At 49.6% G+C, this 19,062-nt stretch overlaps 1 protein-coding gene across 4 annotated transcripts in view; it reads left to right on the top strand.

Annotated features, from left to right (window-relative positions):
• Positions 1-19,062, top strand: part of ALDH1L1 (aldehyde dehydrogenase 1 family member L1) — a 120,190-nt gene that overhangs the window by 69,629 nt on the left and 31,499 nt on the right. For all 4 annotated transcript variants that reach the window (XM_034658898.1, XM_034658899.1, XM_034658901.1 and 1 more), the window contains 7 exons: positions 4,246-4,393; positions 6,694-6,813; positions 8,093-8,220; positions 12,049-12,199; positions 13,364-13,434; positions 16,518-16,623; positions 18,004-18,091. In XM_034658898.1, the coding sequence (XP_034514789.1) occupies positions 4,246-4,393; positions 6,694-6,813; positions 8,093-8,220; positions 12,049-12,199; positions 13,364-13,434; positions 16,518-16,623; positions 18,004-18,091 (812 nt within the window). The remainder of the gene's footprint in view (positions 1-4,245; positions 4,394-6,693; positions 6,814-8,092; positions 8,221-12,048; positions 12,200-13,363; positions 13,435-16,517; positions 16,624-18,003; positions 18,092-19,062) is intronic.

Below are 19,062 nucleotides of genomic sequence, written 5' to 3'. Positions count from 1 at the left end.
TTTCTGATAGCTGAGTAATATTCCATTGTATATATGGACCACAGCTTCTTAATCCAGTCATCTGTTGAAGGGCATCTCGGCTCCTTCCATGATTTGGCTATTGTGGACAATGCAGCTATGAACATTGGGGTGCATATGGCCCTTCTCTTTACTACGTCTGTATCTTTGGGGTAAACACCCAGTAGTGCAATGGCTGGGTCATAGGGTAGTTCAATTTTTAACTTTTTAAGGGACCTCCACACTGTTTTCCAGAGTGGCTGTACCAACTTGCATTCCCACCAACAATGTAGGAGGGATCCCCTTTCTCCACATCCTCTCCAACAATTGTTGTTTCTTGCCTTGTCTATCTTTGCCATTCTAACTGGCGTAAGGTGGTATCTCAGTGTGGTTTTGATTTGAATTTCCCTGATGGCTAATGATTTTGAACATTTTTTCATGTGTCTGTTAGCCATTTGTATGTCTTCATTGGAAAAGTGTCTGTTCATATCTTCTGCCCATTTTATGATTTGTTTATTTGTTTCTCGTGTATTGAGTTTGAGAAGTTCTTTGTAGATCTTGGATACCAGTCCTTTATCTGTGGTGTCCTTTGCAAATATATTCTCCCATTCCGTGGGCTGTCTCTTAGTTTTTTTGACTGTTTCCTTGGCTGTGCAGAAGCTCTTTATCCTGATAAAGTCCCATAAGTTCATTTTATCTTTTATTTCTCTTGCCTTTGGAGATGTGTCGTGAAAAAGGTTGCTCTGGCCGATGTCATAGAAGTTGTTGCCTATGTTCTCCTCTAGAATTTTGATGGATTCCTGTCTCACATTGAGGTCTTTCATCCATTTGGAGTTTATTTTTGTGTATGGTGTGAGAGAGTGGTCAAGTTTCATTCTTTTGCATGTAGCTGTCCAATTTTCCCAGCACCATTTATTGAAGATACTTGAAGACTCCCACTCTTATTGTATTATTATCAACGAGCTTCTTAATTCTGTTATTAATTGGTTTATATATTTGGCTACTCACACATTAGGGGCATAAATATTTACAGGTGTTAGATCTTGTTGCATAGACCCTTTAATTATGATATAGTGTCTTTCTTCATCTCTTATTATAGTCTTTGGTTTAAAATCAACCAAGTTGTTTGTTTGATATAACAGAGTTTGTCTGGTATAAGGACTGCTACTCCAGCTTTCTTTTAATTTCCATTAGCATGATCAGTGGTTCTCCACCCTCTCATTTTCAATCTGGTGGTTTCTTTGGGTTTTAAATGAGTCTCTTGTAAGCAGAATATTGATGGGTCTTCTTTTTTTTTATCCATTCTGATATCCTATGTCTTTTCATTGGAGTATTGAGTCCATTTACATTCAGAGTAATTGTTGAAAGATATTAAATTAGTGCCATTGTATTACCTGTGAAGCTGCCGTTCCATAGATTGTCTCTTTTCCTTTCTGGTCTTAATTACTTTTGGACTCTGTCTTCATTCAAAGGATCCCCTTTAATACTTCTTGCAGGACTGGTTTTATGTTCACAGATGCCTTTAGGTTTTGTTTGTCTTGGAAACTCATTATCTCTCCTTCTATCCTGAATGACAGCCTTGATGGATAAAGTATTCTTGGCTGCATATTTTTCCCATTTAGCACATTGAATACATCATGCCAGTCCTTTCTGGCCCGCCGGGTTTCGGTGGACAGGTCTACTACTGGCCTGTGTGTCTACCCTTGTAGGTTAAGGACCTATTGCCCTGAGCTGCTTTCAGGATTTTCTCTTTATCTCTGGAATTTGGAAGTTTCACTATTATATGTTGGGGTGTTGACCTATTTTTATTGATTTTTGAGGGGGGTTCTCTGTGCCTCCTGGACTTGAATGCCTGTTTTCTTCCCCAGATTAGGGAAGTTCTCTGGTACAATTTGCTCAAATAAACCTTCTGCCCCTTTCTCCCTCCTCTCCTCTTCTGGGACCCTTATTATTTGGATATTATTTTGCTTTATGGAATCACTGAGTTCTCTAAGTCTCCCTTCATGATCTAATAGTTTTCTTTCTTTTCAGCTTCCTCATTTTCCATCATTTTACCTTCTATATCACTGATACTCTCTTTTGATTCATTCATCCTCATTTTTATAGCCTCCATTTAGGACTGCATCTCAGTAATAACATTTTTAATTTTGGCCTGAGTAGATTTTAACTCCTTTATCACTACAGTAAGGGATTCTCCAATGTCTTCTTTGATTTTTTCAAGCACAGCTAGTATCTTTATAATCATTGTTTTAAATTGTAGTTCAGAGATCTTACTTATATTCATATTGATTAAATCCCTGGCAATAAGTACTACCTCCGTTGGGGTTAATTTCTCTGTGTTGTCATCTGGTTTAGAAAAGAAAAGAAGAAAGAAAGAGAAACAACAACGACAAAAGAAAAAAAAAAGAAACTAAACAAAAAAACAGAACTAAACAAAAACAAACAAAAAACGAAACAACAAACTGGATCCTGGGTGTGTTTTGGTGTGCTTGTTAAAAGAAGCTAGATTCCAAAGTACGAAAGAAGCCGAAAGTTCACACCCCCCACTCTTAAGTGAGCCCTTACAGAAAAGCAGTCAATCACTCCTCTCCCTGGTTTCAGCCCAAACTCTGTGTTCACCAGGCCTGTGACTGAGCATTTTATCTTGGGCACACGACTAAATTTCAAAACTCCAAGTTTTATGGACCCCTGCAGCACAGACCCATGCTGTTCCTCCCAAGGGATGGACAGGGGTCTCACCATACTTCTGCCTTTGCTTGACCCCTGACAGGAAAGTGGTCACATGACCATGCAATGTTTCACAGTTAATGGCAACACAGAGCAGAAAGCCAGTGCCTAGAGTCACTGTTTTCAGCTGGCTTCCCCCCTCTTGTGGCTGAGAACTCTGCCGCACACAGGCACCCCCATTCTTCTTCTGACCCTGGGGATCCTGAGAACATCCTGTCCCACCTGGGATTCTGCCCTGTTTCACCACCTGAGCATCTTTAAGTCAGGGACATACCCCATTGTAGCAGAATTCTAGCTCTGACTTTGCTCTCTGCTAGTTGTACAACACTTTGTGGTAGCCTCCTTAAGCAGGCTCCTTCCCCTCCTCTGTATCCTCAGGTACCTCACCCCAGTTCAAGTTTCCGCACCTCCTACCTTCCAAAAAGTGGTTACTTTTCTACTTGTAAATTTGCAGCATTTCTTTTCTCAGATCTCTGATTGCTTTCACAGATTCTAGCTATATTTATGGGACAAGACAAACTTAGGGTCCCCCTACTCCTCTGCCATCTTTTTTTTTAATGATTTTTTATTATATTATGTTAGTCACCATACAGTACATCCCCGGATTCTGATGTAAAGTTCGATGCTCCATTAGTTGCGTATAACACCCAGTGTACCATGCAATACGTGCTCTCCTTACCACCCATCACCAGTCTATCCCATTCCCCCACCCCCCTCCCCTCTGAAGTCCTCAGTTTGTTTCTCATAGTCCATAGTCTCTCATGTTTCATTCCCCCTTCTGATTACCCCCCCCTTTCTTTATCCCTTTCTTCCCCTACCGATCATCCTAGTTCTTATGTTCCATAGATGACTCCTCTGCCATCTTAACTCCTCCCCCTGAGGTCAGACTTTAATTTTAGATATTCTGGCATGTGTGTAGACATATTTCATTGTCATTTTAATTTTCATTTTCCCAACATTGAACATATTTTCATATGGTTTTTGCCATCTTTATTTCTTCTTTGGTAAAACATCTGTTCAATCTTTTGCCCATTTTTATTTGGATTTTTTTTTAGTATTGAAATTTGAGAGTTCTTTATATATTCTGAATACAAGTCCTTTATCAGATATGTTATTTGGAAATATTTCCCCCAATGTGTGGTTTGTATTTTCATTCTTTTAACAATGTCTTTCAAAGGATGTTATTAATTGCATATTGATTATTATTATCAACATGTGGATTGTGTCATTTACTTATCAGAAATTGGTGGAGGAGCTATTACTATTCCAGTTTTGCAGCAAAGAAACTAAGGTGCAGAGGAGTTTTTCGCTTGCCCAAGGTCACAAATTAGTAAGTGGTGGAGCCAGAACTTGTAACTGGGGCCTTCTGAACCCTAGTTTTAAACTAACACTCACACTTTGGATGTTGAGATGAAGGTCCATTCTGGGAAACTGTTTGGCCCCATAACCTCTGCCACTACAATGATGCAGTTCTGCCAAACCTCTTCCCACGATCCCACTGTCCCATCTTTTTTTCTCCAGACTGGTTGAGGAAGTGAAGGAGCTGTGTGATGGACTAGAATTAGAAAACGAAGATGTTTACATGGCGACCACCTTTGGGGACTTCATCCAACTATTAGTGAGAAAGCTACGAGGGGACGACAAAGACAGCGAATGCATCATTGACTATGTGAGTTCTGGGCCCCCCACATGGGCTTGGCCCTATAGATCCCTCAGACACTGACATCTGTGGATCCATAATGACACATGGGGGAAACCTGGACATGAGGAAGCCAGGGCATCTAAGAGCCCATTTTCAGTGTCCCAAGCTCTCCCTGGTAACCCTGGATATCCTGAGGATGCCAGTGCAGTTAGGCAAATACAACAGAGGAAATTGTTATCTCTAGAACAAATTCTCACCCTGAAGACATGAAACTAGGATGTATTTTTTTATTTAAAAAAAATTTTTTAAGAGAGAGATATTGAACATGAGCGGGGTGGGGAGGGGCAGAAGGAGAGGGAGAGAGAGAATCTTAAGCAGGGTCCACACCCAGCATGGAGCCAGACACAGGGCTCAGTCTCACAACTGTGAGATCATGACCTGAGCCAAAATCAAGAGTTGGATGCTTAAACAACTGAACCACTCAGGGGTCCTGAGACTAGGGTATTAAGAAGAGACTGGGATGCCTGTCGGTTAAGTATCTGCCTTTGGCTTAAGTAATGATTCCAGGGTCCTGGGATCAAGTCTCACGATGGGCTCCTTGCTTAGCGGGGAGCCTGCTTCTCCCTCTGCCTTCTTCTCCCCCTGCTCGTGCTTGCTCGTGCTCTCTCTCTCTCTGTGTCTCTCTGACAAATAAATAAATAAATAAAAATCTAAAAGGAACGGAAAAGAAATGGATAAAAAAAAAATAAGACCCATCAATATGCTGCTTACAAGAGACTCATTTTAAACCCAAAGAAACCACCAGATTGAAAGTGAGGGGGTGGAGAACCACTGATTATGCTAATGGAAATTAAAAGAAAGCTGGAGTAGCAGTCCTTGTACCAGACAAACTCTAACTGTTATATCAAACAAACAACTTGGTTGATTTTAAACCAAAGACTGTAATAAGAGATGAAGAAAGACACTATATCATAATTAAAGGGAAAGAAAGAAGAGACTTTTACAGTGTACAGTGTATTTCTCACTCTCCTTCTCCTTTGGTGGTTCTTCACAGTAGTGGCCCCATCTCTGCCATGGCTCCAGCCCCTGCCAGGATTCTAGTTCCCCTGGGAGACTCCAGACCCTAGTTCTGGTACCACCACTTCCCTGTCCTTCTAGTTTAGTAATGGCTGGGACTTCCTGCTGTTGACAATCTCTGGGTCAATCTCTGGGTTGACTCATGGCCTCTCAGCTCTTTCATCACCTGTGCAACCAACTGCCTGCATTAAATTCCTTTTGTTGAACTGACAAAAAAGGGAGAGAAAGAGAGGGAGAGAGGGAAGTAGAGGTGAGAAAGAAAGAGAGAGAGAGAATGGGGAATTGGGAATATTTTCCTAATAAGCAAAACAAGTGATCCTGTACATTCAATTTGTATATATGAAAGTGTAATGATATAATTGCATATATATATAAAATTTTATTTATTTGTTTGAGAGAGAATGAGCAGGGAGAACAGCAGAGGGAGAGGGAGAAGCAAACTCTCCACTGAGCAGGGAGCCTGATGCGGGGCTCAATCCCAGGACCCCAGGATCATGACCTGAGCTGAAGGCAGACGCTTAACTGACTGAGCCACCCAGGCGCCCCTCAAATTTATTTTTAAAACAAACTCTTGAAAAATTGTCCTGAGGTGTCTTGGTAGGCTACCAGCTCCCATAGGACTTAGCATTGGGATAGTTTGTTTGGAACAAAAGATGAAGAAAGTGGCCAGGTGGCCAGGATGAACACCAGGTTGGCCTTGGGACTGTGGACAGATGACTGATGAACAAATTTCAGGAGAGGAATGACATTCCAGAGGATACCATTCAGTGTGAAATTTCAGGTCTCTGGGGAAGTTAGCAGTGGAGCTGGTGTCATGTCTGGTGACTCACAAGTGCCTGTCTACCAGCTGGCACTTCCTGCGTGTGGAGGCCAGGCAGCCAGTCCGAGGGCACACAGCGAATGAATGGCAGGACTGGTGTGTAGCCCAAGAAGTCTGGCCTCAGATTCTGTGCCATCTCTTCTCATCACTCAGCTGCCACCACTGTGCACATAATAGCTCTCTGGGCCAAGGAAGGCAGCGGGACCAGATTCTGCAAAAGAGACCTGAGAAGGCTGAGGGGCGTTGAGCCCTGGCCCTGGTGGCGCTGTGTGTGTGTGTGTGTGTGTGTGTGTGTGTGTGTGGTGTGCACAAGTAGTTACCATCTGTCTGTGAGTGTTTTCTGTGTCTCTCTGTGGGTTTGAATCTGTCACCGATGCACCTTGTGAAGAATCCACACTGCAACTAACACGTGCAAAAACTCCCTTCCCAGGTGGAAAAGGCAATGAACAAGCTGACCCTCCGAATGCCCCACCAGCTCTTCATTGGGGGCATGTTTGTGGATGCTGAGGGTGCCAAGACCTACGAGACCATCAACCCGACGGATGGAAGTGTGAGTGCAAGCCTAGCACCCCCTCCTACCCTTTCTCCTTCCTACTTACCCCATGGCCTTTTCTCCCATCTGCTCCCCCATCTGGCATCTGGGGATTCTGGCCCAGAGGGGCCTCTGCTTGGACGCAAAAGGGTTGCAGTCATTTTCCTGTCCTCCCTACAGGAATGGCCCAGAGGGGAGAAATGGCAGGGAGTCAGGAGGACTCTAAAAGTCTGGAGCATGCTTCAGAGAATGGGACAGAGTTAAACCATCCCCTCATGCCCCAAAGAGGAAATGAAGCCATTCCCTTCTCCACACTTCAGCAATAACCCTAGCCCTGCCCCTACCTTCTTGAATATGCGTACACCCCACCCTTGGGAAATTCTTCCTTGAATCCTATGTTTGTCAGACTGTCTTGACTGTGACCCTCTTATGTCATGACCCAGTACACGTATTGTATTCTCTTATGCACACACCTACCTGAAACAACACTTAACTCCTACAGGTGCATACTGATACTTTTCCATTCTGCCCCACCCTATAGCATCCCTTAGGGCCTACGGAACAGATTGCACACCAAAAATGGGTCTCTGGAAGGGAGTTTAAAGAAAGTGGTGGACAAAAGGGTAGGCAGGGTGGGAGGACACACACAAGGGGATGCAGTGCCCTCAGGCAGAAATTGGAAACTGTTACCACCTTGAGGTGTGTTTTGAGAATCCCAGAAGGGAGGTTGTGTGAACAAGGCTGCCTGGGTGCTGGGCCCTTGGGCAGGGAGGGTTCACCCTATCTGTGGTAACCAGCAAGGTGCTGGTCTTGCCCCTCCTACTTCTGTCTCCTCCTGGCTTTCCGTTTGGCCAAGCCTAGGTGGCAGGAAGTGTGGGGGCCTGCCCTGTGGTGTATGTGGGTACTGTCAGGACACAGAGCAAGGACAGGGGGACAGGAATGGTTCTGCCACTGTCAATGTCTAGAGTTATTTCACTTAAATAAACCTTCCACCTGGGACTCACTAAATTAATGGGCTTCTATTCTTGGCTTGAAAACACTAAGCTGATCCTCAGCCTTGTAGATGCAGCCTGAGTCTGTTACCCTGTTTGGGCTCAGTAGCATGTGAAAAGAAGGATCCTGGTATGTGGAAACACAGTAGGTCTCTCTGCCTTTCCTCATTGTGCACACCCTTCCAGGCCCTCCTGTTAGCCAGCCATCCCCTCTGAGCCCTCCCAGGTGGCCAGGGGAGTGGGTGGTGTGGGGCTTCTATGTACACAGAGTCCAGGGAGGGCCTTACAGCTCTGCTCCACCACAGGTCATCTGCCAGGTGTCCCTGGCCCAAGTCAGCGATGTTGACAAGGCAGTGGCTGCCGCTAAGGATGCCTTTGAGAATGGATTGTGGGGGAAGATCAGTGCACGGGACCGGGGCCGGCTCCTGTACAGGTGAGAGTCCCACAAACACCCCTCAGCTTGGGTAGGGGCTACATGCTTGGTCCTGCCAGGAGGAGGTGGGGTCCTGGACACGTTTGTGCAGGCTAGTCCTGGGGCTCAGAAAAGGCTTCTCAGAGGAAGTGGCTTGAGAGGCAGGAGGGATTTTGCCAGACACAAGTAGCCTTGAAGGGAAAGGTGTCCTCGGTGGAGGGGACAATGTGATAGAAGATGAGAAGGTACAAACGTGAAGGTGCTAATCAGATCAGAGCAGCAAGCTGGCAAAACTAACAGATGGTCCTGGGCAGACGCAGACAGGTACAGCATTTACCTGGAGTGGCCTGGACCAGAGGGGGAATCAGGGCTATTTTATGCAGAAGCCAGCAAAGGAAGGATGGGGCCTGTTCTGTCTGCTGGTCCTTGCTCAGCTTGACCCTGACTGTTGGAATCTCACACACACACACCCCTTTTTTTAAAACCAGGGCAGAAGGGACTTTCTCCTCTTAGTTCCATCAGAAATCTTAGGGAAGGACTTGGGGTTGCTCCATCTTATGAGAAGGGGGTGGGAATGAGACCTGAAGGAGAGATACTGCTCCCCTAGAACCAAGCGGTCCCAGTGAGGGAGGAGCAACCACCTCCAAGGAAGTGGGGTGATGTTTCCAAAAGGGGGCTGCTGGGCGGAGGAACTAAGCAGTGTTGAAAAGGCTGGTGAACAGGCTGGTTTCAGGAATCTCGCTTTTGTGCCCTGGGTCCTGGGGAAGCTGTCAGGCGTACAGCCTGGTCATGATGTGGTCCAAATGTGCTTGTTGTCTGGTGGGAGAGAGGCCCGTCTTGGACTTGCAGTCAGAATGCCATGTTTTTTTATTCCAGAGGCCAAACACACCAGGACAGCCCCAACACAGCGAACCAGAGAGGGGGGCCTGTATGGTTTCCAAATGGAATAGAGATGGTAGGGTTTGGGGCTGGCCAGGTGCACCCAGCCTGCCATAACTCAAATTAGTTTCAAGACCCCTTGAAGAGCCCATCCATTTAGGAAGCCATTGGCTTCCTAGAGCCCCCAGATTAGGCAAAACTGACACGTGCAAGCCCAGGCTTATGATGCAGACAGAGCCTTCTGGTCCTGAAGCAGGGACGCCGGCGGTAGAGTGTGCTGGCCCAGAAGAGTTTTTTCTTTGTTCTGCTGCCATCTAGTGGCTTCTTCCATAATAACACTGCTGGGGACGCCACAGTGAAGGGTTGGTCCCTTCGCAGCTCTAAGTAGAGACCTGGACTGCTTGGACACACATCTCAAGGCCAAGCCTGAGAGCTCCTAATAACCCAGTCCATGCCTCATGCAGTCTTCCAGTCCCCATGGTGTAGGTGTGCCCATTGCTGGTCCAGGAGGGAGCAGCCCCTCGTTCAATGAGGAAAATAGGACCACCATGGATAACTATTGTGGAATACAGAATGCATTGTAGGGATAAGTTGGGAAGAAAGATCCAGAAAGAAGTGTTAGGGGCGCCTGGGTGGCACAGCGGTTAAGCGTCTGCCTTCGGCTCAGGGCGTGATCCCAGCGTTATGGGATCGAGCCCCACATCAGGCTCCTCCGCTATGAGCCTGCTTCTTCCTCTCCCACTCCCCCTGCTTGTGTTCCCTCTCTCGCTGGCTGTCTCTCTGTCGAATAAATAAATAAAATCTTTAAAAAAAAAAAAGAAAGGAGTGTTTAGAGAAGGTCACTAGACAGGCCCCAAGAACCGCTGAGGGACAAAATGGAGCCTCTGAGGAACCTGGAGAGCCAATGTCCCCAGCTGCCAGAGTCCGTGGGAAGCTGTCACCTTCAGACACTTCCTTAAGTCCACAGCCAAGAATGTGATGGTGGCCCACGCTGCTGTTAGGGAATCAGGGGGAGCCAGGCCAAACCTGCCTGGCACCCCACACTTCTCCTTCCTCATGTCCATCCTGCAGACCTATGGGATGATGGAGTTTGCTTCCCCTGCTTTCCCCACTGGCAGAGTTGGAGGGATTTGGGGCTGATGAGACCATGAGAAGTAGTAACACGCAACAGGCTTCATGGGGTGGTGCCCCCACAGTGGGAGACCTTCCAGAGGTTGTAGTGGAGGGTCTCTACTCAGAATGGGAGGGGTGCAAGGGAACTCTTGGGGTCAGGGGATCAGGGAGGGGGCTTCAGTGTCCTGGCAGTGTTGCTCAGTAGCAGAACAGGAGTCTTGGGGTCAGAGGGCTGGGAAGGACAGCAGTTACAACTGCACGGCCCATCTCACCAATGGTGACGGCCGTCAAATGAGGTTCCTGGAGGATGCAAAGCAACAAGGCTGTAAATGGCTGCAAGTCTGCTTGTTTGGACTATTTTTAAAATAATCGGATACATAAATGTGTATCCAGCGAGCTTCTGAGCTGACAGGTCTCACTCTATGATGAAGTTATGAACAACCTGAGAGCCAATACACAGAGGCCATTTTTGGCTTATTTATCATATGGATTTATACCTTTGGCACATCTGTTTTTCTAGTTGATGAAACCCTAGTCCTTGAAATGCCACAATATGGTGTTTTCCTTATTTGGTCTAGAATAGTTCTCAGAAAGTGATGTACACCTTTGTTATCCTTAACTAGAGAATTACCTAGGTATGTCACTGTCTCTGGTAATGGTGTGGCTCTGCCACTACCTTGCTTGGGTCTGTTTGGTCCAGTTTCACTCACCAACCCTGTGCTGCATGCTGACTGTGTGCCTGTGGGTGTAGGAGGTTCAGGAGGGGGTGGGAGACCAAATACTGTCCCAGCCCTCAGGGAGAGGCAGACAGTACTGGAATACTTGTCTAAGTGGGTATCTATAATAGTCAGGCAAGGTTCGAAGAAAGATGGAGGTGCCAGGAGGACACTGCAGGGAGATGTGATTGATGTGGGATGAGGGCTGGCTTCCCAGAGAGTGTGAGTATGTACTTTAGGGATTTATGACGCGACCACATCACGTGCATGTGACATTGCCTGGCAGAGTTGGAGGGATTTGGGGCTGATGAGACCATGAGAAGTAGTAACACGCAACAGGCTTCATGGGGGGGGGGGTTAAGACTGCCATGGTTGTGCGCAGAGAAGAGCAGCTCTGCAGGCTTTGGCCCCAGAGCTGTTTCTGGGCCAGAGCTCCCACGTGTGCAAGACTGAGAGCTGCTCTAGGTCTGTGGTCTCCACCTTCCCCTGTCCACCGTGCCTCAGGGACACCCTGTTCCCTGAGCTCCCTTATTCAGGGAAGGAAGCAGAGTCCTGATTCCCAGGCTTCCCATAGCAGCATACCCACCAGAAGCATGGGGGGGGGCAACTGGCTGTCAGAGCACTCACACTTAAGGAGGGCTGCATACATGCACCCCCCTTGAATCTCTCCCCTCACCGCCCCCACCCTCTCCGCAGATGCCATCTTTGGGGGTGCACTCCACTGGATCAGCTGGTGCCTGAAGCCAGACATGCTTTCCCCTGGTCAAGGCTGTCCGGAGACAGAGAGGGTAGCCTTTTGGAATGGTGACCCCCTTATTACAGAGGCAGAGGGACTGTTTTGCAGGATCATTTATAAGCATCATTATCAAGTAGTTAATCCATCAATATTTTAGGAAGGAAGAAAGGAAAAGAGAGGAGAGAGGGACAGAAGGGCACCATTCTCACACTCATCCAGCAAAGGAAACCTTACTGCCCCATCTCACAGATGGGGAAATGGGAGTCAGCACATTGGAGTGTGGCATGGCTGGGAGTGCAGGGCAGAGGCCGTGAGTCATTGAAGAAGGGCCTTGAAAGAACAGGCAAGGCTGTTCCAGGCCTGAGCCCGTCTCTCTCCTCTCCCCACCGCCCCCCCCCCGGCCAGGTTGGCGGACCTCATGGAACAGCATCAGGAGGAGCTGGCCACCATCGAGGCTCTGGATGCAGGTGCTGTCTACACACTGGCCCTGAAGACCCATGTGGGCATGTCCATCCAGACCTTCCGCTACTTTGCTGGCTGGTGTGACAAAATTCAGGTGAGGCTGAGGCTCCTACCACCAAGTGAGTTCATATAGGCAGGCTGGGCCCAGCTGGAAACTCAGGGCAGTATTTCAGCCTGCACACTGCATAACAAGCAACCACAGCTTATTGGCTTAAAACAACCCCATTTATCAGCTCACGTTTCTGCAGATGGGAAGTACAGGCAGGCTGGGCTGGGTTCCATGCCAGAGTTTCACAAGGACAGTGTCAGCATGTGGCCAGGCTGGGCTTTATCTGGAGGCTCTGGAGACACCCTGTTTGCAGGCCCATTCAGGTGTTGGCAGAGTTCAGTTCCTATTGATGCAGGACTGAAGCCCAGGTCCTTGCTGGCTGCTGGCCAGGGCTGCCCTCAGCTACTGCAGGCCTTGCTATGGCCCTTGTCGCAGCCCTCCAACCCTTTGCTTTCCTCAGGCTTGGCATCCCTCTGCCATGAACTGGAGAAAACTTTGCCTTTGTGGGGGTTTCTGAGGTGATGCTGAGAACACCTGCATCATGTCCCCTTCCTAAGGTCAACTGTGCCATTCCACATCTTTGCAGAAGGAGTAGCTCACCATCTCCCAGATTCCAGGGATCAGAGTGTGGCCATGGGAGCCATTTTCAGAGATTTGTCCACCATAGGCAGTGATGGGACACCCACCACCGAGGGGTTCATGGGATCTCTACCAGATCTGGGCTTTACGCCTTCTGTCCTCTCCATGGGGCTGAGGGGTGTAGGTGTGATAAAAGGCCCACCTTCTGCTCCTCCGGCTGCTGCGTCACTGCTGTCTGGAGCTGGTCCCCACCTGGGGCCTCCTGGGCTAGCCCGGCCTCCATAGGCAACTTGGCCCCCACTCCCCCCTTCTCTGCCCCAGTGTCAAAGCCAGAGGTCTTACCTGTACCAGGACCAGCTTCCCATCTGAGGACTCGGCCAGGCTCAGTGTAGCAGGCACCTTGCACCTACTGGCTGCCCACTGCACCTGTATATGGAGTCTTCAGATGCCCCTGGAAGGGGCATAATCTGGAAGGTTTTGTCCTCTTACCTGTCTGGTTCATGGAAGCTTCAGGACACAGACAAGACTGTTCAATTCTGAGCTCCAGGCACAGTCGGGCTGCCCAGTGGAAATGGGTGAGGAAACAATGGAGCCCCCTCCCAGTGACCCTCCACTCTGTGCTTCTTCTAGGGCTCCACCATCCCTATCAACCATGCCAGACCAAACCGCAACCTGACCTTGACCAGGAAGGAGCCTATTGGGTGAGTCACAGCACAGAGCTAAGATTCACCACACATTGGGTGTTTTTCATATGGTACGTTGTGTGGGCACTTGTCCCCTTTCTACATATCTATCCAATGTCCATTTATTCACCAATTACGACATGCCAGACAGTTCAAGTGCTGGAGATACGGCAATGATCAGAACTGATGAGAATGCCTATCCTCAGGGGACCTACATTCTAGCAAATAAAACGCCTTTCACTTCCAAGGTGCCTGCTGTGTGCCACGCACTGTTTTAATGACTTTATAAGTATAATTTTACTTGATGCCCCTCTATAACCCTGTAGCAGTCAGGCTTATAGAGGATACACCTGAAAAATTTTATCTGAAAAGAGTATAATGATGATGTGCATAAAGACAAAGAACTACACAGCACCAAGAAACAGGGAAAATCATAGAGAAATAGGCAAAGGTAGGGACCAGGGCTCAACAGAGAAAGACAAGTGTCCACTCCACACAGAACAGACTAGGGACTGGGGAAATGATTTACACCCAGCAGTGAGGGTCCAACGGCCTAGGGAGAGAGATGCCCCCTCACACTGCATGGGGATGGTGGAGGGGGTCCACCCTGTGAAAGGCAGCTTGGCCGTGACTGTTCAGTCCCCAAATGCACCCCCGCCACAAGGCACAGCTGTGGCGGCTCACTGACACAGATGCACCAGGAGACTGGCCCGAGAGTGCTCAGAGCAGCTGTGCTGGGGCCCTGACAGCAGAACCGGGCACAGCCCCTGCTGAGCTCTGTGGCATCCTTACCAGGGCCTGCTGTGCAGCTGTGTGAAGGCATGGGGCAGAGCTAGGGGGACCCCAGGGAACAGCTCCAAGAGAAACATGCGTGAGGAAAGCACACTGAGGAACGTCCTCTACAATCACCTAAAATGGGGCAGAGGCCCAGTGTGATCAGCACCCAGCAGGCATCTCACCTGCTCTGTGCCCCTTACAGTGTGGGGACACTGTGACCCACCAGCAGGGACCTGACATCCCCATGGATGGTGGTCAGAGGCACTCGGCTTCCCTCAGAGCAGAGTGTGGGAGTGTTTCAGAAGGAGAATGGGTTCAAATGTCATTTGGATCAACAGAAATGAGCACAGATGAACACACCAGGTCCTGAAGGACGGCCTGCTGGTGAGAGAGGGCCCTGTCTGGAGAGCGGGCTGTGGGTGCAGGTAAACCCTCTCCTGTAGCCCACAGAGAGGGGCGAGGCTGGGGGGAGACGGCACGGACTCCAGGGCAGGGATGCCCACCCAGCCTTTCCTCAGAGTACACGAGATGGAAGGAGTGCTCCAGGACAGCCCCTCACAATGAAGAACTACCCAGCCAAGGTGTCAGAGTGTGGAGCTGAGCCCTGCAGGGCCAGAGAGCTTGGAGCCCCTTCCTCCCGCGCAGGCTATGAGAGGGCTGGGCGGGGGGCCCAGGGCCCAGGGCCCAGATGAACACTGGCTGCCAGTCACACAAGTCTGTAAGGTCAGTGATCTTCCAGACGCCTCCCAGGCAATCCGTCCCGTCAGACTGAGGATGACACTGATGCTGGACCTCCCAGGGAGTTGGGGGAGCGGGGAGGTTTTCCCTGTATCGGCAGGTGTAGGAGTCTGCTAGGGCCATCGTAGCAAAGTACCGAAACCAGGAGGCTCAAACAGCACGCATTTACTGTTTCGGCATTCTGGGGCTGGAAGTTCCAGATTCAGGTGTCAGAGGGTTGGTTTCTTCTGAGGGTGTGAGGGAGAATCTGCCTAGCTTCAGGGGATTACCAGCAATCTTCGGTGTTTCTCGACCTCTGCCCTCAGGCTCACATGGTGTCCTTCTGCGTGTCTATCTCTTCACATGGCCCTGTTTTTATAAAGGCATCAGTCGTTTTGAGTTAGGCACCCACCCTATTCCAGTAAGACCTCATCTTAATTAATTACATCTGGAGCAACCCTAATTCCAGATAAGGACGTTCTGGAGTTAGGGTTTTAACATGAGAATTTTGGGGAGTACAGATCAGCCATGACAGTGGGACTTCCCTGACGTCTTTTTGTCTTTGAAGCCCTCACAGCCCTATGACCTCACCCCCTTCCCTGGGAACACTCGCTGTGCTGCCTCCGCTCTCATCCTGCTGGGTGCACGGAGGGTGGGAGCGGCTCTCCTAACCCCGCAGTGCGCCCCGTTGCTCCCAGGAGGTGTGCCGGCCCCCAGTTTGTCCTGCCCTCAGCCTGTCCACACTCTTCGCCCTGCGTGGGTTTAGCTAAGACGTCATCTGTTTGGGAAACACTCCGATGGCAATGAAGATCAAGAATATGATGATGGAGAAAACAAGTCATGTAGCCCGAGCAGAGCGCTGTGCGGACGGCTCAGTGACTGACACTGAGGAAGATAGTGCGCTGCATTTCACAGGAGTCAGGGAGAAGCAGGGCCGCATGCCTGCTGGACGACACGTGTCATCATTAGGCCCCAGGACTGTGGGGGCCTCCCCTTGATGGAGGCGCTGCACAGCGCAGGCTTTCTCTGGGGCTGAGGGGTGCACGGACACTGGGTACGGTACCATCTTTTAATGCAAAGCTGGCCAGCCTTATTGGGCCTCCCGGGCTGACTGTTTCCTTCTCTCCATGGGACTGACCCCTGGCCTTATGCCTAGGAAGACCCTCACCCACTTTCTCCTGGCCCATTATGTGATCCCAGCCCCCTCCCGTACCCTCTTAGCCTGCCCATGTAGTCTTTGGCCTTCTCCCAGGCCCTGCCTGCTGTCACCTTCCCCATTGCCTGGTGTCACACCCTACTCAACCATCCCTAGGCAGGTCTCACAGTTCCCATCAGAAACTTCCCTGCCATCATGCCCTGCTGGGAAGAGGAGCTACTCCCAGATTGAACATACTGCCCCATGAGGGACTGGAAAGGCAGGCATAAGCTAACTCTAAAGGGACATTTGGCTCCGTATCAGGAAGCCCAGAGTGGAGTGGAGTGGAGTGGAGTGGAGTGGAGTGGAGTGGAGTGGAGTGGGTGTCAGGCTGGGCAGAGAGGACACCATTGGCAGGTGTCTGGGCCCCAGACTGTGTGGAGAGACAGAGTCCCACTCTTTGGTCTGGCAGGGTCTGTGGCATTGTCATCCCCTGGAACTACCCCCTGATGATGCTGTCCTGGAAGACGGCTGCCTGCCTGGCTGCTGGGAACACAGTGGTGATCAAGCCTGCCCAGGTGGGTGTGGGTGTATTCTGGGCAGGGCCTGTGGGCTATAGAGGGTATTGGCAAGCACCCTATAAAGAAGACAGGTGGCCTCTTGGCCCCTTTGCCACCCGGGACTGGTTCCTCCTCAAGGGAGGAGGGGTGCTGCTAATGTGGCCTGGCCTTCTGTGGGCCCCGTTAAGAGTGGCAGAGGCCAGTGTGGGCTGTAGGCAGAGTCTGTTCTTTCGGTGTAGGGTGGCTGAGTCAGGTTAGCCGACCCTGTACCTGCAGCTGCTCGGTGAGCAGTCAGGGATTTCTCCACAGACGCCAGCACTCTGGGTTTGGGGGAGCAGAAACCCTGTTTGGTAATCCTTGTCCAGGCCTCATGCTCTGAGACTGAAGCCAAGTCCCTCATAGAGAAGCTACAGAGGTAGGACCTCAGGGTGACTCAAACAGGCTGGAAGGGCCTGAGCAGGGTCCCCCTGGGATGAGGACACCCCCCGACATGAGCCTCAGCTTCTTCCTCTGTATAATGGCAGTAGCAGCCCCTCCCCTGCCTGCCCCCAGAGGTGTTAGGAACTGAGGCAAGATGCTCCGTCATGTGGCTCTGGACAGTGCCCAGGAGGTCTCTCACCCCCCTGGCTGCTTTGGGGCAGTTTGGCTCCAAAAGTATTATAGATTAAAAACCAACAATAACAATAGTTGACATTTGCAGTATTCACCCTGAGTCAGGCACTCCTAGAGCATTTTAATATGTAGCAAATTACACTAAAAAATTGCATGTATTTGCTTACTAAGCATCGCAACAACCCTCTGAGATGACCCCGTTAACTTTGCGGTGCTGCGTACACATCCAGGCCATTGTCCCTGGAAGGGCCGCTCACAGGCCTGTGCCCTCCCAGGGCCAGCGCCCCACAGGTGTGGCGGCTCTGAGGCCTGGTGGTGGGTGGAGCACAATCCAGCCTTTACAAGGAAAATTACCTGGGCCTGAAGAGGAATGGCTGCTGGCAGGTCAAGGGGAAAGGAACGGCCTCCAGCAGTGAGGTGGTGATCAGAATCTTGCATAGACCACTGCCTGCCACTGAGGTACATCCAGGCAGTCCCGGGACTCCCCACTCCCTGAATGAAGGAGGTATGAACATTCAGGAGGGGGCCAGGCCGGGCCACATGGCTGGAGCCTGCCAGGAGAAGGCACTAGAAAGTATGTGAGGTAGCAGGCCTTACCCCCAGCTTTCCACTTGAGCTGTGGGGAAGCTGGCTGGGTTGGCAGTACCCGCCTATGATGGGGCTTCCTCTGGAGGGTCTTCCTGCCATGACTGCTTCTCCCCGCTTGCTGCCTAGGCTGCTAGGAGAGGAAGGCAGAACCCCACTTCCCAATCCCTCTTGACCCAGTCTTCATTCCTGCCCCTTCAGGTGACCCCACTCACAGCGTTGAAGTTTGCAGAGTTGACCTTGAAGGCTGGCATTCCCAAGGGTGTGGTCAACATCCTCCCGGGATCTGGTAAGGGATGTGGACATGGGCATCTGGGGGAGCCAGGGCTCCAGGCAGCTGGAGATATACTTGGTCAGAACAGGGTTTCCTGCAATGATATAAGATAGTCGGGCAGAGCAACCGGGGCACAATGATCCACTGGGGGTGGCCAGCCTGGTGGGGAGATGACCCTCTTCCATGGTGGGAGAGACACACACCTGGAAGTGTTCTAGCTTTCAAAGGCTTCCCCAACTGTTTTCCATTTTTTGTATGTATATATGTGCTCTGGAATAAATACGTAACTTGGGAATTATCTGCCCTTGGAAGTTTGAGAGAATTTGTCTAGGCTTAGAGCATCTGGGGAGGTATTACATGAATTGCTTTTGTTTTTTATAATAATATTTTTTATTATGTTAGTCACCATACAGTACAGCCCTGGTTTTTGATGTAAAGTTCAATGATTCATTAGTTGCGTATAACACCCAGTGCACCATGCAATACGTGCTCCTTACTACCCATCACCAGTCTATCCCATTCCCCCACCCCCTCCCCTCTGAAGCCCTCAGTTTGTTTCTCATAGTCCACAGTCTCTCATGCTTCATCCCCCCTTCTGATTACCAACCTTTCTTTAACCCTTTCTTCTCCTACTGATCTTCCTAGATCTTGTGTTCCATAGATGAGAGAAACCATATGATAATTGTCTTTCTCTGCTTGACTTATTTCACTTAGCATTACTTCTCCAGTGCCGTCCATGTTGCAGCAAATGTTGAGAAATCGTTCTTTCTGATAGCTGAGTAATATTCCATTGTACATATGGACCACATCTTCTTAATCCAGTCATCTGTTGAAGGGCATCTCGGCTCCTTCCATGATTTCGCTATTGTGAACAATACTGCTATGAACTTTGGGGTGCATATGGCCCTTCTCTTCACTATGTCTCTATCTTTGGGGTGAATACCTAGTAGTGCAATGGCTGGATCATACGGTAGCTCAATTTTTAA

The sequence above is a fragment of the Ailuropoda melanoleuca genome, chromosome 4 (genome assembly GCF_002007445.2).
Source record: "Ailuropoda melanoleuca isolate Jingjing chromosome 4, ASM200744v2, whole genome shotgun sequence".
In the NCBI taxonomy this organism is placed as follows: Eukaryota; Metazoa; Chordata; class Mammalia; order Carnivora; family Ursidae; genus Ailuropoda; species Ailuropoda melanoleuca.
The sequence above is the reverse complement of the archived record's forward strand: the minus strand, read 5'-3'. Positions and strand labels throughout refer to the sequence as shown.